Here is an 18,403-nt window from a genome sequence, read left to right on the forward strand (position 1 = left end):
AGCAATTTGTTTGTAAAATCGACTGGTTGAAACTTTGCCACAATATACAAATATCACATACATGTAACAATTCATTTTTTTTCTTCAAATGTCCCCCCCCCCCCCCTGAAATGAAGCTTCATTGTTAGTACTCAATATTGTTTTTTTTTTTTAATATCTTACTTTTAGATTTGGCTCAATAAAAGAATGCAACTAAGCAATACCATCAACAATGTTTTGAGATCAAAGTATTTCTAAGAAAAGGTTAACATTCTCAAACATAAATGTACTGTACTACTTCTTAAAGGCGTATAAAAACTGATTACCGGTATTGTTTTCATTAGTATTATCACTTTTCTGTGATACAGAAACATAGGCATCCACGGCATACTTGGTTTAAACCATGCAATGACAAATAATGAAATAAGTTAATTTGTATTTTGCAAGGCACGATTAGTAATTCTGCATTGTTAGTAAGAAATAAAATAAATATATATCTTTTCAAAGACAATAAGATAAGAGTAGAGGCAAGCATAGCTGTTCTCAAGGCACGCCTTCATGAAAGAATAAGGAAAACAAACCATGAAAAGCCAATCTGATATACTATGAGCTCACTCTCATGAGTGGGTCTATACTATAGATTAGATTTAGCAGTAGCTTCTGTATCAAAACCTATATTGCAATTATTTCATTTAGTTTAGAAAAGTAAAAGAAACAAATAATATAAAAATATATGTAAAAGAATAGAAAAGGCCTATAAGTCCAACAGAAAACAGAAAGAAAGGTGTTTTATGCTGTCTATGATTTTCACAATCCTTTCTGCATTTTTCACCAATATAATACATGTACATGTATATACACATTTAATATGAAAATATGTGAGTAGAGACTACAAGGTGGAAAAAAGTTGGTTATGCTTCTATTCAGCAGTGGTCATAAGGCATTAGTAAACATTCAACTATTGAATTCTCTCAACCTCACAGCCTTAATACATGGATGACCTATATCCTGGATGCGACGGGTTAAGATAATTGGAAATTTGGGTCAGATTCATTGCCCACCATTTAATAATAATAATAATAATAACAATAATAATAATAATAATAATCTTTTAAAGTCCATTCTAAATTTTATTAAACCGAAAAAGGAAATTCTTTTTGCCCATGTGCTCTATCCCTTTAATGTTGAACGCCAAACAAGGTAGCAGCAACTCCCGTCTTTTAACGTCTTTTGGTATGATGCGGCCGGGGTCCAAACCCACGACCTCCTGGTTGTGAGGCGGACGCTCTACTGACTGAGCCAACACATCGGGATATAAGATTTCAAAGTGGATAACGGAATGAAGATGAATACATGTACAAAGCTGCGCCTTGAGCATTTGATTGTCAAGTGGCTTTGGTGCCTCACAAATCTTATGTAAATTATTATTATTATTATTATTATTAATAAAAGTAGATTCTCATCAAAATACAGATGCTTCTTTGAGAATCAAAGCTAGACAGGCAGCTAGACTACAAACCACAAACCCAACACCAATGTGTACACCTACAGTCTTCATCGACTGAGGGAATAGATACGACGAGAAAACAGTTGTGATTTCAAACAACCAGTAGGAAATGAATAAATAGATTGCTGTAGCGAGTGCAAAGTTCATGAGTGGGTAACCTGGTATGTAGACGATGAGGTCTTTGGCGTTGCTCTGCAGGTAGATGTGGAGTTGAGAGATATAGGTTTCTAGGGTGATCTTCCCGAGGAATGTGAAGAAGTAGAGGTATCTAGTACGAAGAGCTGGAAACATGTTACGCAGGATGATGTAAGTGAGTATGGGGAACCAGGAGATGTAAGGATGGATGGCGTTGTAAGCATACTTCTCTTTCATCATGAACTCTCGATACCAAACAACAAGGAGGAGAAGGAGGACACCGATGATGAATCCTTTGATGGAGACGGAGAGAAACTTGTCTCGTCTATCGATGTGCTTCTTGTCGAGGTAGTTCATCCATCGTTCATAATAAGGGTAGTTGTAGGCACAAAGCATCCCTACAAAGCATGCATAATGGTCAAGGCCTGCCCTGAATTGCCATTCGTGTAGGGAGCCCTCGTATGATAAGATAAACCATAATGGCCTGAAGATGTAGACTAATAAAGGGGTATCAAAGATGATTGCATTGCAGATGAGGTATACTACAAACTTGATGGCCATCCAACGGGGATTCTCGTTCCAAGACCGAAAGGTGAACATGAAGAGGTATACAGTAAGGAACCAGTAGGTATGCATGGCACAGATGTAATATAACATGTAACTATTGTCCGTTACCATGACGACGAGTATTACAAGGAAGTTCAGACGGAACATCATCTTCATCATTCGCCAGAGGCTGAAGTCTTTTCGCACCCAGAAGAATGAAAAGTTACCTATAGAAAATAAAAGATTGAAGCTAGAAATGTTTATCATGTCATAGACGAGTACTGTTTATTAAAACCCCAATCCTCCCCCTCTCTCACATAGTGCAACGTAAGCCTACTGTATAGGCTATCTACATCACTATGCAAGCCAAAACTTATCAGCAGCATTTAAAACCTACATGTTCAAGCATTGTAACTATTGTCTGGATTTTCCCCCTCATTCATTTTTGAAAGTGCAGTTTGATGACAGAATCTTTTTTGTTACAGTACACTCTTGAGTTTAACAATACTGAAACTGGTAGAAAAGGCCATAAATGTTTGTATTATTCATTGAATCATCAAAGGCATCATGAATTTCAGGTATCACCGAGTTCACGTACACGTGTACATAAAATGAATTCTATGTTTAAAAAGTACATTCATAAGCATTTTCAGATTATTCATATCTGTAAACATGATGTATATAAATCACTTCTCAAGTTTCACAACGCCAAGTGACGTGGCACTGTAGGTACCGACTCATTGGAAGTAATATACATGTACATGTACTGTAGTTGTAGTTGTAGACAGAGAATAAATTGACAAACAGTGTAATACTGCTCAGAATAAAATTTCAGACAGGGATCCCTCTTAATAATAATATGGTACGCCTGAGATCATCCAAAGCTTTATGCAGAGCTACATTTAGTGATATTGTAACATTATTGTAAAAATAAAAATGGATGATTGTTTCAGTGGGTTCATGGATTCAGGAAAGCTAGATGGGTATGGTAGAGTTAATGTACCAAATGATAAAGAAAAAGAATACGGTACTTACCAAAGCCAGTCATCCAGACATAGCAGGCGATGTAGAAGCGCACCAGGTTATATGTTTCAGCTGCTCTGAAGTAATGGTACCAAACAAACATCACCTGCATCCAACCTTTCCATTCCTCGGTCTGGTCTCTATAAAAACAAAACAAAGAATTGATAGAAATTAATAACAACTAGACTAAAGGCTCATTCAGGTACAATGCAGTTAACAACACTAACAACAACAAAATTGCCAGAGTTTTTAACGTGTAAAATGAATGAAAACTGCAGGCAACAAAGGTCTGACACGTTCATTGAAATCTGTGTTTAAAAGAAACAGAAATGTGTTAAGCATATTACACATCATTTTAAAAGAACAGCCGCAGTTTTGCAGCTTTATATCAGAACAAGGCTTAATTCTGCACAAATGGCTGTACTGTAAAATTACATTTACTTCATTTTACTTCTTTTTTATTTCATTTTTTAATAACATGATAGTGATTACATGTACAAAAAGAGTGTACATGTACATGTACATGCAGTCTTACTGCACAAAGTATTTTATTTGCAAAACATTTGCAAAATCTTAAGAATTTTCACTCATTGTAAGAAGTAAGAACTAAATATTGTGAAAATCCAACTGCTTCAATACAATTGTGAGTTTGTGAAATTTTCAACACAATTATGCAAATACAAATTAGCTTAAAAGAATTTATAACTTAGTTACAGCTACAATGGAAAGAGAGGTCCTTTGTGTCTCCCCCCCAGGAAAACAAGGCATCATACACACTGTAGGCCTACATTGTACATGTTGTCATGTACATGTACAATATCAACTAAACCACAACATACAATGTATGACAGTATTCCAATCTCTTACAATCTTTCGACATAATAATACATGTATTGATAAATGGATATTAGGAAGACATTTTGCTCTTTCAGAAGACCTGAAACAAAAGTATAAAAAATTGACATGTTAAAAAAAAAACATCAGAACTTTGTAGAGCAACATATTCAAAATCACTTCAGTGTTTGATGATATCAGATTGCACCGCTTTAAATTGTATTTAAAGAGCATATCATAAAATCAATGAAATAGCCAGATTTTATAGATTGTACAGTACAGTGTATCTTGTTTGCTCATATTATAGCATAGCTACTCCAGTAGCCAAACCCTGGGGATCATTTTTCTAACTGCATGTATTACATGAAGCTGAAAAATGATGTTTTGCAGCTTTATTACATAGGAGATGTCATGCTCTTTGTAAGCCTCCGCATGATATGACTGTAGTTGATAAATAACAAGAATAAAAGTTAGGGTAATTTTAAGTTGATTAAAGTTGCTGCTTTGTTTCTCTTTTAGTGGAATAACAAAGCAAACGATATTAAAACAAAATCAACAAAAAGAATCCCTGGTCATCATCAAAATTTCCACTTTTCCTATTTTTTTTTACCCCATTCCTTTTGGGTGAGTTGATTTCAAAGAGACCACTTTTTATAATACGTGTACATGAAGTCTAAAAATGTATATCAAACATAATAGCTGATCTGCTTCAGTACTGTGGCACCAGTCTTCACGTAGACAGTACACTGTAGGTCTTTGTGAACTTGATTAATTGACAATTCACAATGCTGCTTTCAATGTCGCAATGCAATGGCCAATGATGTTTGCAGAACAATATTGCAAATATTGTTGTTCATTTACTCAGAACTGTGCAAACACAAGTGCATTGCGTACATTGTGATTTTGCAGATGCCTATTGTGTGGATTCTTGGAACCTTTTTAAATTTTTACGTTCTTTTATTCACTGTTCCAGTCACCAGCTGTTCTGTAGAACAGCGCATAAAACCAACTTGTGAATTCTCTTATTCGCATCTATAGGCTCAGTACAAATCTGTTCCAATTAGCTCTGGTTTGACTTGATAGAATTGTAACATGAGTCAAGCTTTGTTCATTACCAAGTTAGATGTAAATCAGAAGTTCTTCCTTTTCTCTCATCACTCCAAAAGTTACATGTACAATGTACATGCAAACATAAGTATGAGATAACACCAACACATACAGGTAGTGGTACATGATAAAAATTGAGAATATCACATCAATTTAATAGATTATCATTTATGAGCAGTGTTTAATCAATTAAAATGTGATGGGCCTTTGAATAGGCAGTGTACATACATTGTATGCACTTTTTTTTATGTAAGAGGCACTCAGTATTAAAGGACATTATTTAAAGGGACTCGGTAACATTGTTGACGGTTGAGGAAAAGATGTGTAATTTTTTTATCAAATCTTCTGATTACATGTAGTACTAACCCTCTTAAACATGCAAAAAATTCTGAAAAAATTCTCAAACCACAAAGATATTTATGGTTTTCTTTGAAGGCATCACTGTGTGACACCCTCTAACAGCAAAGTTTCCCAACCATTTTTCCATGAAAATAAGACATAAGACAGGCTTTTAAAACCATTTCAACAATTAAATGTCTAGAATGGTATATAAAGCAAATTCATTGCTTTGGGTCGATTTCATTCACCTAAATTGTGATTAAATTGTAATAAGGAATCGATCAGATCAGTTTTTCCCAATTTGTATCATTGATAATGGTCTGTTTTCACTCAAACTTTCAGATTATCTTTAATTTTACAACTACATGTAACATTGATTGAAGTCACTACCTTAGCACCACTATCTCTCATCTGAACAATGTTACCAAGTCCCTTTAAGAGTCAAGACTGAGAGGCTCTATCCCTCTATGATAACTTTAAAATAGTGGAAAAGTTGTATTTGCATAAATGTACATGTAAATACAAAATACAAGTGCAAGATTAACAATTTGACAAATGCCAATGTGGCAGAATGATGTGTATAGTATTGTACTGTCATGCAAGCACATAAAGTTATAAACCTGAGTTACCTGACCCCTACAATGTACATCCATTGCTTCCTCTTTGGGTCTTAAGCTACGGTCACAAAGGTTTGTACGAATCTCCCTGTTTTTCCATTGTCTTTCCGAATTTCCATTGTCTGAAAATCGTTCGTATGGCGTTCGTAGCAGTTCGTAATGGAATTTGCGACCGAGGCTTAAACAATGTAATCCCAAGCTTGATTCCTGAGGTACGCTATACATGTACCTCAGTCGCACCTCAAAACAGACTCCTAACCCCGACTCCAAGCAGACCAATTCTTGACTTCTAGCTTTTTATGCCTCCGTTACGAAGTAGCCGGAGGCATTATGTTTTCGGGTTGTCCGTCCGTCCGTCCGTCCGTACGTCTGTACGTACTGTACGTCTGTACGTACGTCCCGTTCTTGTGATCGCGTTATCTAAAGAACCGATTGATGGATTCCTGCCAAACTTTGGTAATGTATGTATCTTGCAGAGCCGATGAACTGATTAGATTTTGGGGTCACGAGGTCAAAGGTCACAGGGCTCATTAGGTATGCAAAAACAGCTCGTGATCGCGTTATCTGAAGAACCGATTGATGGATTCCTGCCAAACTTTGGTCATGTATGTCTCTTGCAAAGCCAATGAACTGATTAGATTTTGGGGTCACGAGGTTAAAGGTCAAAGGTCACAGGGCTCATTATGTATGCGAAAACAGCTCGTGATCGCGTTATCTCAAGAATCGATTGATGGATTGCTGCCAAACTTAGGTCATGTATGTTACTTGCAGAGCCGATGAACTGATTAGATTTAGGGGTCATGAGGTCAAAGGTCAAAGGCCAAAGCGCACATTATGTATGCAAAAACAGCTCGTGACCGCGTTATCTCAAGAAGCGATTGATGGATTCCTGCCAAAATTAGGTCATGTATGTTACTTGCAGAGCCAATGAACTGAGTAGATTCTTGGTTCATAAGGTCAAAGGTCAAAGGTCATGGGCTCATTATGTATGCAAAAATAGCTTGTGAACGCATTCTCATTAGAACTGACAGATGGATTACTATTTAACTCAGGACATCTTGCAGAGCCAATGAACTGAGTAGATTTTAGGGTCTTGAGGTCAAAGATCAAAGGGTCATATATGTATATGAGAAATTGCTTGTAATCACGATTTTCTGAGAACCTGTCAATGGATTACAATTGAACTTGAATTCGAAAAATTTCTTCTGTTTTGGTTTGTAAAATTGCTCTATGACGGAGGCATCATTTTCGACTGCGCGCAGTCGAATTCCATCTAGTTGTTTGGTCTGGTGTAGGTCTGGTGTAGGTCTGGTGTAGGTCTGGTGTCGGTCTCGTTGGTGTGACAGGGATATTAGTCTTACCCCATGCAGTAAGATTTGATTTTAACATCATACTTCTTTCATGGATTACAGCCTGAGTAAGCCATATCAGGCTAACTATTCAAAACATTAAATGGGAAAGATTACTGCACCTTTAAAATAAATAATAAGTGACTAACCTGTTGATTAACTTGTCTGGACAGGTACGTACAGTGAATACTCCAGCCACCAAGAACATGAGGAGGGCGAAAAACATGAACTGGTCTCTGTTATAGATCCTTTCTCCTGCGGGCCATTCATCCCAAACCTCACAGAAGAAGAAGTAAAGCAAGATCACTCCCAGACCCACCGCATACAGCAGGAACTTTTCTAAAGAGGGCGGGGACTTCACAGCAGAGATAGTGCTTGAGGTGATGTTTTGGGAAGTTGTCTCTGATTTCTGGTTACCGGTATTCTCTGACGCATACCCATCCTTGATTTTCTCTTTAAATAGAAACCCATTGCTCTCTCTCTCCTCCCTATTGGAAGCATGACCATTAGTCTCACTGGCGTTCCCATAGAAACCATTTTTGTCTCTTTTATCTTCCCCCTCATCTTCTTCCTGGTCCATATCACTCTGGTTACCATGGTTTCGAGCCTCTGGATCGATGATGATCACGGTGGTCTCTTTGTGCCTGCGGAAGATATAGCTGCCTGCCAGTAGAATGCAGCTGACCAGCCAGAGGATGAAGAGAGTGGCCTGGGGATGGTCACTCTCAGACCACTGTCCACATCCTCCTGAGCATCAAGGTCTCTCCTCTCAATCTCCTCTGGTCTCTTAATGTTGCCATCGTGCCAGTGACCTTTGAAGAGAACCTCCATGGTCAATCCTGATATCTAAATGAAGATGGCCTGTAATACAATACATGTAGGTTTATAGATTCATGAGGCTAGTCTCAACTAAAAGATAAATTCAAAGAGAGGGGGCCAAAATATTAAAAAACGAAAATATTAAAAAACGAAAAATATTAAAAAAGGAAATATATTAAAAAACGAAAAAATATTAAAAAAGGTAAAATATTAAAATAGGGTTTAAAAGATATATTTAATCACTTAAATGTAGTCTAACCCTTTTTAATCATTTGCTAGCTCTATTTATTGAACCTCAAAACACCCCCTAAATTATACTTCGGTGAAAGAAGCCCCACTAACGTGCTGGGGCTCGTTCCTAGAAACCAACGACAAGACAGTCATAACTTTATCCGCCAACTACGGAGATGTCTCTGATCTTCCTAAACCGTTTCACGAAGAGCTTACTAGCTAGTATCTCGTGAGATCGATATTATCGGCGAGAAGAGGAGCCAAGAATTAGCCTTAGTCGCAATACCACCAGATTATTACAAAATTAATATTAGGGGAAAATGCAATTATTTAAATGAATTAGTAATAAAAAAGATTGAAAATAATACCAAGAAATAAGAGATCCAATATACTTCCAAATTTGAGTAGATTAAACAATTGAAGTACTTGTAAAATATAATTGTGAGTTTTTCATTACATGACCAGTGAATCAGTTTTGTTGTTGAGATGGGCACCCCCCGAATATTTTCATTTGATAGTTTATAAAAATACACCCTTATATTATTCTTTGAAAAAATACGATGTAATGAAATTTGTGTTCAATGTTTTTGGCGTCAGCACAATATAAAAATTACAAAACTTCAATATTTCAAAGGTTAAAACATATGTTTAAACCATTCACTTTACATAATTGAAAATAGAATTCATCTCGAAATTAATATGGGTCTGAAAACTAAAGAATACACTTCAAACTATGGCTTGCCTGCCGTGGCAAAATACATATCCCTTCGACGAGTTTACAATGTGGAAATAAAGGCGTATAATCAGTTTATTTGAGTGGAAAAATCCTTAAATACAAACATGGCATATTTTCATGAGATTATCAAATACAAAAAACGATAATTCACTGTTTAAGTGAATGTGTAGAAAAATCATAGTTGGAGGATTTATTGTCCTTTTTTGCCAGCCATAGCCTACCCAATAAATGACATGTGATGGCGCTGCCCATCGACTAAATAGTTATGACAGAGATACGACGGTGTCAGAGGTGTCATAACTCCTTAGTCAGGATGTTGTCGTTGATCTTGGTAAAGAGGGCTTGGTGAAACACGTAGCGGACAAGTTGTTCACTAACGCTGATTTAGTCAAGAAGTTAGACTTATGACGGTTTGTAGGAACGGGCCCCTGTCCGTCTTGAAAATGCATAGGATGGGGCCTTGTTCTTGAGTATACAGTATAGTCGTGATACAGGCCCCAAGTTTGTGTTGTAGAACATGTAACGCCCTTGCGCGGGGCCTATATCACGAGTATATATATAGCTAGTTGAATCGGAGAATCGTATAATATACTCGTGATACAGGCCCTGCTGCTGTGTTGAAGTGCGCGCGATGCCGTTGCGCGGGGCTAAGATCACGAGTATATATAGTGAGTTGGCTGAAGTTAGAAGCCTAGACCCCTAGTATAAATTTTAATCGATTCAAAACAGTTGTGGGGCCTATAATCATGAATAGATCTATGCCGGGTATCTCTCAACGCCAGAGTTACGGTCAAAGTTTGGATAGACTTTTGAACTAGCGCCACAATTTCACCAAAACTCAAAACTCAAAAGGGAGCTCAACCCCCAACGCCGCGCCGCTCAGCTCCGGTGAGTTGCCCGCTGAGAAGGCGGGCTGCTAGCTGATCAGCAGTCGCGTCGTCAACTCCAGGGAGCTCTGTGAGCTGCCGCCCGCGCCCCAACCTTCGGCGGCGGAGCTCTATGGTAGAATGGAGTTATCGCGTCGTTCGATTCTATTCTAGATCCAGTAGACTAAAGCCTAACCTATAATAATCCAGAAGATCTGTGGCATAGATTTACTGATAAGGTTCGAGAAAATTACCAGGGTAGTATTTTACCATACAAAACATAAACTCAACAGTTAAATATGATTTTCCCTCACCTCTCGATTTTCGCCACACTCACAGTCACAGCCGTGCCACCGTGTCATATCCGTAAGAATTAATCCAAAGGTTTTACTTAGCAAAGAGTGGTTAGTCCGGAAACTAAACATGCAAGCATATAGTAGTAAAACTACCAGCATTGTAAATACAGGCGATAGGTCATCGTTATACCTATGCAATGCGGGTCTTTTGAACATGCATGTTATAGTGGCATTTATCGAAAATAAAGGATTAACAATATTTTCCAAACTCTTCGTTTTGGGACTTTGAAAAGATGTAGTAGGCCTGTATCAAAAAGGTTGTCCGCATATGAAGAGCTTGATTCCAAAAGGAGTTAAATTCATATTTTATCAAAATTGAATTTTTGTCTTAAAATAGTGATTTCCTACATGGGGACAAAGCGGCCAGTAAGTATGATCAAATTTAGGTACAATATCATGTTTCATTTCAAAAGGAGCTAGATCCAAATCGACTTCATTCCAAAAGGAGCTAAATCCACTTTGTGTACTTCTGAGCAAATCACTTTTTTTTTAATTTCTCCACTTTCCCATTATAGCCATGTACCTTTACGTTGTTATATATGTTAAAGGTGTCGCCCTGGACCAGTGATACTATGATAAGAAGAAAAAAATCTACCAGTTAATAATATTTCTGATTTTTTTTACTAAATGTTTAGATTTTGTGGAGTAAGCTCCTTTTGGAATGAAACTGTGTATTTACTTTCTTTCCAAAAGGCAGTTTCAGTTGTGATTTGCTACTAAATTTGAATAAATTTTCAGTGACTTTATTGACAAAACTATCCTAAAATTTCACCAGGAAGTAGGACAAATTTAAAGTACAATATCATGTTTCATTCCAAAAAGGAGCTAAATCCACTGAAAAAAATCTTAAAAATCAGTAAATATCAGAAATAACTGGTAGATTTTTTCTTATCATATATTATTGGTCCAGAGTGCCACCCTAAACATATTATCACTGGCGTACTGGTGGGAGGGGGGGGGGGGGGCTTGGGGCGCTAGCCCCCCCCCCCCCCCCATAAAATGAAACTTATTTTCAATTCCATACAAATTAGCAATTTATGAATCACATGATTTTCAACAAAAATTTTCGGGGTCAAAATAGAAGAAAAAATTAGTGCTCACTATCCCCCCCCCCCCCCCCCCGCAAGATTTTCAAATTTCAACATACTAAATTAATTTGGGCCTCCCCCAAAAAAAATCCTGGATCCGCGCCTGTGTCACACTGCAGGTGTACCGTTAAGGGGCCCAGTCGGGATACTGAATTCAGACAATGATTAAGAGTAGAGAACGGTACAACGAATCGTCTTCTTTCTATAATTTAGTACAACGGCCAAAGCTTCCGCGCTTCGCGCAGGAGGGGGGGGGGGCAACCGAATTCAGACTAGGCTTAAGAGTCGATATAGAAGGGTACAACGAATCGTTTTCTTTTTCTAAGAATTAGATAAAAAAAAAGGAAAACACAAAAGTCAAAAGGTCACCTTTTTTAGGTCAGCCATGGTCATAATTTTTTTTTTTTTTTTTTTTTTATAATTAAAAAAAAAATCAAAGGGGGAGTTTTAGGGGGCTTTCCTCAAAAATACACACATTAAAATACCGAAGGGGGTTTAACCCCCTAAACCCCCCCCCCCCCCCTGCGTACGCGCCTGCTCCAGGAAGTGCCCGAAAATGTATCTAATGTGGTTCTAAAATTGCAAATGGTTCCTACTCAGGGAGGGGGTCAGAACCCCCTCCAAGACTCACCCCCGTTTGGTCGCTACGCTCCCTCGCCGCTCAAGCCTCGTTCTGTCGGTTCACCTTTTTATATATATTTCACCCCATTCAATTTTGTGTCTCCCCGCCCCCCCCCCCCCCCCCCTCCCTCCGGTACATCGGAAATTCTTGGATCCGCCACTGATGCCCATATACCCCTTGAGTTTCTGGGAATCTGCCCATTGACCCCCGCCGGGGCTTTGCCCCTGGACCCCAATTTGAAAAACGTTCAGCGGGGCCTGCATGCAAGAGTGGGGTCGAATGCGGATTTTTTTTGTTTTTTGTCAGCCCCCCCCCCCCTAATGTTTTTGCTCAATACGCCACTGTATAACAACATGAAGGTACATGGGAAAGTGGAGGGGGAAAAAAGCGATTTACTCAGAAGTACCCTAAGTGGATTTAGCTCCTATTGGAATGAAATTCTTCATCATGATATAATTGGCAAACATAACTTTTCGAGCCATCTCTGCCTGAGCTGCCGGGCGTACTACGGAAGTAAGTCAAAGTACATTGTCTTGTCATTATAAGGTTATTGGCACGAGGATCGAAATCAAGATGGCGGCGCCCATGAGACAACTACCCCAAAAGAAGTTTTATCGGCAGAGGGCTCATTCTAATCCGATGTCAGATCATACTTTCGAATAGTGAGATTTACAGTGTTCACACGATTTTCTTTGTTTTCGGTACTTTTCTTTTTTAACAGGTTTTCTTGAGCTGTTTAGTTCAGACACCACTCAGTCTTTCCTCTGAGCATGCGAGTTGACCAAGAAATTCTCCTCGTCATAGGTCAACTTATCAATCTGCCACACTCAAGATATGAGGTACGCACACTACATCATGCTATCACCAACTTCACTCCCTTGGCGAGGACCTGGGAAAGAACTTTGAGAAGTTATGAGCTCCCCAACCTTCACTCCCTCCTCTCCAAGCCCGTTCCCTACGTTACATGGAAGTCAGTCACTAGGTCTGCAATTGACTCGGCTATGCAGAAGAAAGTCCGTGAGGCCATCAATGCAAAATCATCTCTCGCCTTCTTCAAGAATAACACTAGCTCCCCCCATGACCTTTACCCGAAGTCCATCTCCTCAAGTTTTCTACGTCAAGCCATCATTGTACGCTCACAACTTCTCTCTCAGACGTACCTAACTCAATCCCGGCTGTGTAAAATCAAGAAGGGTACGATCCGATTCTGCCAAGTGTGCAAAGCGGAAGAGGAGGACATCACACACTTCATAGCCAAGTGTAAACCACTTAGGAATCATCGCCAGAAGCTGGTCGACAATCTCCACCACAGGGGCGTACAGCAGTCGACACTCGCTCTATTCAGTCCAGATGACCCTGAGACCTTCACGCGGGCAGTCCTACTTCCGAATGTTCTAACTGTCTGCCCTAACCAAAAGAATTTTCTTATTAATGCATCACTGTCATTTTTATACAATATCCACTCTGCTCGTGCTAATGCAATCGCTAATACATTTTCTACTTGACTTGACAATCCTGCCTGCTATGACAAACTGCAGTACCCTGGTAGCTGCTGATCTCCGATAGTGCGGAGGAAGACGAAGAAGAAGAAGAAGAAGATCAATTTGATGTTGCCACTGGCACTGCCAGAGCCAGCGCCAGAAACGTTTTCTCGTGAAAATCACTCCTAGATTAGAGGCTAGAGTCCTAGTCCAAACAATGCATGAAGTCTTAATGCAAGGCCCAAATTCGCAAAGGAGGTTTAAATTTAACCCATGGTTAAAAAATCTCATTTAAATAACCCCTTGCCCTTGGCTAGTTATGGCTTTGGTTTAAAATTGGTTTAAAATTAGTGCTGTAGGGCCTAGGCCTAATAATTGTAAGCAATTATCATATATATAGCAGCATGATTTTTTACTTGCACATCACTGTTTACTGTATAAAGAAATTGTACACCCTTTACTTGTCTGCACCTTCACCTGCTGTCACAACACATCTCATCCATCCCAGTATAGCTTGGAAAAGCTGCTTCAGAAGTTCAGGGATTACCTCATCAATTCAAGTTTCAAGTGCAAATTAAGCATACTTTGCCCCACGCGTCTATAAATTAATATTGGACCTCTATTATTAGTCTATCTGTAAGGCGCTCATTTTGTGCTGATAATTTTAGACCATGGGTAAATGACTGACCATGAATGGTGAAAAAAAATTAATCACCAATGGATCTAGGCCTAATCTACATGAACAAGTTTTATGTGTGGAAATAGCTCAGTGTATTAAATAGTAAAAATGAAAAACTTAAAACCCATATTATTAAATCGTTTCACAGAACTGTCACAATTGCAACTTGATGCTTTTGCTCAATTTTTCTGCTACATGTAAGTCAAGTGCATGTTGTAAATAGGGTTTTTACAGAAGTGTATCAATCAGATATGATTATTTACGTCTGGCCCTGGGGGCCAACCTAACGGAAGACGTGACTCAGTATTGAACCAGGATTGCCTGATCCAGTTTGTAGGCAAAGACAGAGAGCTGGCCAAAGTGAACGTGTAGCTAGACCAACTCTCATCTCCCTGTTTTTTTTTTTTTTTTTTTTATAGTTTTATTGGTGTGCATCATTCATTTATGAATATTTACTCCCTGACAAGAGTTGCAATTAGATTTGTCGCATGACCAAACCTGTTTATATTTGTTTGGTTCTCAAGGTCTTCATCCTCTCATTCTTTTATTCCAGTCCTTTGAAGCCATCTGAAATGGACTGGAGTCAGTACTACCCATCTTCTCTCATTGATGCCAAGCACAAAGTAGAATTCCTGGATGTTGGATGTGGATATGGTGGTTTGTTGGGTAAGACACTGCCATTCAATCGTGAATTTCTAGGTCATGAAAACATTGATGTTCTTCCTTTTGAGTACAGACCTCTTTACAGAGTATTATCGTACTATACTGGGGGTGTGTGCAGGTGGACCACTACACCGGGGTTTCCCCCTACTCTTATATCAATAGTGCAGTGGGTTCCTAACGTGCAAAGGTAGTGACTCTTCTCTACACGGGGCCTCCATTTAACTTCCTATCCGAGGGACGGAGTGTTTTCCACTTGACATAACCTGCGTCTATGAACAAGGGAAGGGGCACGTTAACACACAACACAGGCTTCAGTCAACCGCCTGGGTGGGAGTCAAACCTGGGATCTTTGGTTCAACTCGCCTCCTTGAAAGTTCTTAAGGGATCTTTACACATAGGCCTTCAGTTTTGGGCAAAATCTTGCTGTTTTGGTTTCATTCTATAATCATTGACATTTATGATTTAGTTCTCTGAACAGGATAATGTAAATGCACCAAGTAACAGAAAATTATTGTTATCATTATTATTACTACTATCATCGATGGTAGTAGTACTAGTAATAGACAGTTGGCATTATGTTATGATTATTAGATGTATTATTTTGCTAATTTTAGGTGAGAAAATTCTGTCTACCGGTAGTATAAATTATCTTGTTCACTACTTAACTTTTTGCTGAACTGAGAACCCTTAGGAGTTAGTTTTACTTTACATATCAATACGCATTTCTTCTGTCAACTCTCTGAAATTAATCAAATTTCTATTTCGAGATTCATTTAATCTTTTAAAAAAAAGAATATGCCCAATTAAAAAAAATAGAATATGTCTATTTACTTAAAAACAGTAGAATACCACAATGTAATTTTTTTTAAAAAAATTTATAATTTTTACAGTGGCCCTTTCACCACTTTACCCAGACCATCTAATGTTGGGAATGGAGATACGTATCAAGGTGTCAGATTATGTACAGCAACGTATTGAAGCGTTGAGACAAAATCATCCAGATTCCTACTCCAATATTGCGTGTATTCGCTGCAACGCCATGAAACATCTCCCAAACTTCTTTGAGAAAGGACAGGTAAGTTTATCCTAAATAAAGTCATTAGACTTGTAAAGGGAAAATGATGACCATAGCAGGGGTTTAGTATTCATTGATCAATTTTTTTTTCATAAGTTAGGGAACTGTAGTGTCCTGAGTATACCCTTTTTATCTCTCATATTCTCTGTGTTATATCTGTTACCATTAAGTTTTGAGTGGCTATTTCATTTATCTTCTACCATTTTCAAATGAAAAAGCACTCTTTTTCTTTATACTTTCCACTTTGTATTTTTGTACATAAAATAGCATGTGCATTTCTGTAATTAAGTCGTATAGAAATGTTTATGTAAGACGTTGTTGATGTTGTGTTCTTGATTTTTTTTTTCCATGCAACTATTTGTAATTTTCTATTTGAAGTTTTTGGTTGTGTTCCCATCTCATGTGTACACTTCTGACCATTGTTTGTTATATTTTTGTGTTTTTACAGCTGAAGAAACTATTCTTCCTATTTCCTGACCCTCACTTCAAGAAGACCAAACACAAATGGAGAATCATAAGCCCAACTCTTCTTGCAGAATATGCTTATGTTCTAGGAGAAGGGGTAAGGATATTTCTCTTTTCTTCCATTCGCCCTTGCCAATTCCTAGATAGTTCATGCTGTTCGTATTTCATGCATTTATACATATTTCTGTTATTCAAAGTGAATAATGGTTCAGTAACAATCATTACTGCATATGTCTGTGCACCTGTACTAATTTTGCTTTTGCACACTTTCTTATTTTTGGAGACATCTTATAAAACTTACATACACCTGCAAACGTATGACATCATACAGTTATTTGGCAGACCATTAATATTAAATTATTTATATTGTTAAAATGATTTGAAGCACCAGGATTCCTCGGCAAGGCTCCGTACAATTCCTATTCTTTACTAAGAAGAGAATTGGAAGCATTTGTTTGATTTGAGATGTCACACACCAGTCATTGTCAATATTAATGTTTATATGCTATCCTTTCCTTTGACTGTGTTATTAGGGTCTGGTGTATACTATTACTGATGTGAAGGAGATACATGAGTGGATGGCCCGTCACTTTGAGGAGCATCCTTTGTTCAAGAGATTATCAGATCAAGAGATGGTGAGTCGTGAAAACATAGAAAATTGGAAATATATTGTGGGGGGGGGGGGTGAATATGTAAAAACCAAACTTGCATAGAATATAAGTTACAGGCCAAGAGATGGCGCTAGAGCATCAAAATGTGAATCGACTGCATTTGACATGGGGGTTATCTGTAAAGCCAAACTTGTTAAATAATATAAGTTTCAAGCCTAGAGATATATGATGGACACATAAGTCTTCAGGACATGAGTTTCATATTGAGATAATATTAAAAGTATTCGTAAAATGTGTGCAAATATATTACCTAGTGCAATAAACTAATCAAGCTGTGCCCAGCTTCTTTAAGTAATGTTTTGTAAAACATTCATATTTGGCAAGGTCTGCCACCCTTTTCTGTTGATATTCAGATTTGCAGAATGTTCTAACTTCTATCAGGATATTTCAAGATATCTCTTTTTTAAGTGATTAGGGGCTTATTATTTAGATTAAACAGGAAGAATATAATCCCACTCTAAAATTCCTCTGGAACTTCTCAAAGAAGTATAACTCAAAGATTGATTAAACCCCTTAATGGTCAAGTTATAGTAGTGGATAGTGAGAGGATAGACCCCCCCCCCCTTATCCCCACCATTCTTTGTCACAGTTTCAAAATAATATGATAAGTGGCATGTAGATAGAACATCTTAAATGGTGTTAGAATCATGAGAGATGAATCCATTGATATACACATACATTTAATAGGATTGTGTATTGTCTTTGACACACACAAGGAAAACGTCTGTTTTAGCCGGAAATATTGACACTTAACAAGTAACTGATAATAGAAATATGTAAATCTGGCATCAAAAGATGCATATGAATTGAGATTATAAGGTCCTGATAGCTTTTGGTTGTAAAAAGATTTGTTACATAAACATTGGTGCAAATGTAACAGTTTACACCAAATCATAATAACTGCTTTTATTCATAGACTCCTTCTCTCTGTATATTTATAGAATATGGACCCAATTGTCAAGGCACTCTACGAGAGTACCGAAGAAGGTCAGAAGGTGACAAGAAACAGTGGAGAGAAATTCCCTGCCGTCTTCAGGCGGATTCCTGACCCCTGGACTGCAGCTACTACATAGCAGGAGATGTGAAATGCTTTAAAGAAGACTTTTATTGAAGCCATTTGGCTGATAATTAAGAGATAGAAAATGAGAGGATTCCATGAAAAGATGTTACCTGGGTTGGCAGACAGTATAAAATCATCTCTTCAACCGACCACTT

The 18,403-nt window shown here is 38.0% G+C and overlaps 2 protein-coding genes across 2 annotated transcripts; one reads left to right on the forward strand and one right to left on the reverse strand.

Annotated features, from left to right (window-relative positions):
- Positions 1-1,298: 1,298 nt before the first annotated feature.
- LOC589726 (protein REDUCED WALL ACETYLATION 1) lies at positions 1,299-8,190 on the reverse strand. The gene is made up of 3 exons (XM_011665179.2): positions 7,586-8,190; positions 3,203-3,330; positions 1,299-2,394 (listed from the first exon to the last, which is right to left on the reverse strand). Exons 1-3 carry the CDS (start codon positions 8,014-8,016, stop codon positions 1,442-1,444), a joined length of 1,512 nt encoding a protein of 503 aa, XP_011663481.2. The 5' UTR covers positions 8,017-8,190; the 3' UTR covers positions 1,299-1,441.
- Positions 8,191-12,681: 4,491 nt separating this feature from the next.
- LOC586072 (tRNA (guanine-N(7)-)-methyltransferase) lies at positions 12,682-18,316 on the forward strand. The gene is made up of 6 exons (XM_785867.5): positions 12,682-12,816; positions 14,868-14,980; positions 15,868-16,052; positions 16,501-16,614; positions 17,051-17,152; positions 18,130-18,316. The coding sequence occupies exons 1-6, from the start codon at positions 12,728-12,730 to the stop codon at positions 18,259-18,261; spliced, it is 735 nt and encodes a 244-aa protein (XP_790960.4). The 5' UTR covers positions 12,682-12,727; the 3' UTR covers positions 18,262-18,316.
- The last annotated feature ends 87 nt before the right edge of the window (positions 18,317-18,403 follow it).

Source organism: Strongylocentrotus purpuratus, unplaced genomic scaffold, assembly GCF_000002235.5.
Source record: "Strongylocentrotus purpuratus isolate Spur 01 unplaced genomic scaffold, Spur_5.0 spur5_scaffold_7, whole genome shotgun sequence".
NCBI lineage: Eukaryota > Metazoa > Echinodermata > Echinoidea > Camarodonta > Strongylocentrotidae > Strongylocentrotus > Strongylocentrotus purpuratus.

Coding starts and splice junctions, on each gene's coding strand:
- LOC586072 (XM_785867.5), top strand. CDS start 12,728: ATGGCGGCGCCCATGAGACAACTACCCCAAAAGAAGTTTTATCGGCAG. Junction 14,981..15,867: donor TGGATATGGTGGTTTGTTGG/GTAAGACACTGC, acceptor TAATTTTTACAG/TGGCCCTTTCACCACTTTAC. Junction 17,153..18,129: donor GATTATCAGATCAAGAGATG/GTGAGTCGTGAA, acceptor GTATATTTATAG/AATATGGACCCAATTGTCAA.
- LOC589726 (XM_011665179.2), bottom strand. CDS start 8,016: ATGGACCAGGAAGAAGATGAGGGGGAAGATAAAAGAGACAAAAATGGT. Junction 3,331..7,585: donor CCAGACAAGTTAATCAACAG/GTTAGTCACTTA, acceptor TTGTTTTTATAG/AGACCAGACCGAGGAATGGA. Junction 2,395..3,202: donor TGTCTGGATGACTGGCTTTG/GTAAGTACCGTA, acceptor TATTTTCTATAG/GTAACTTTTCATTCTTCTGG.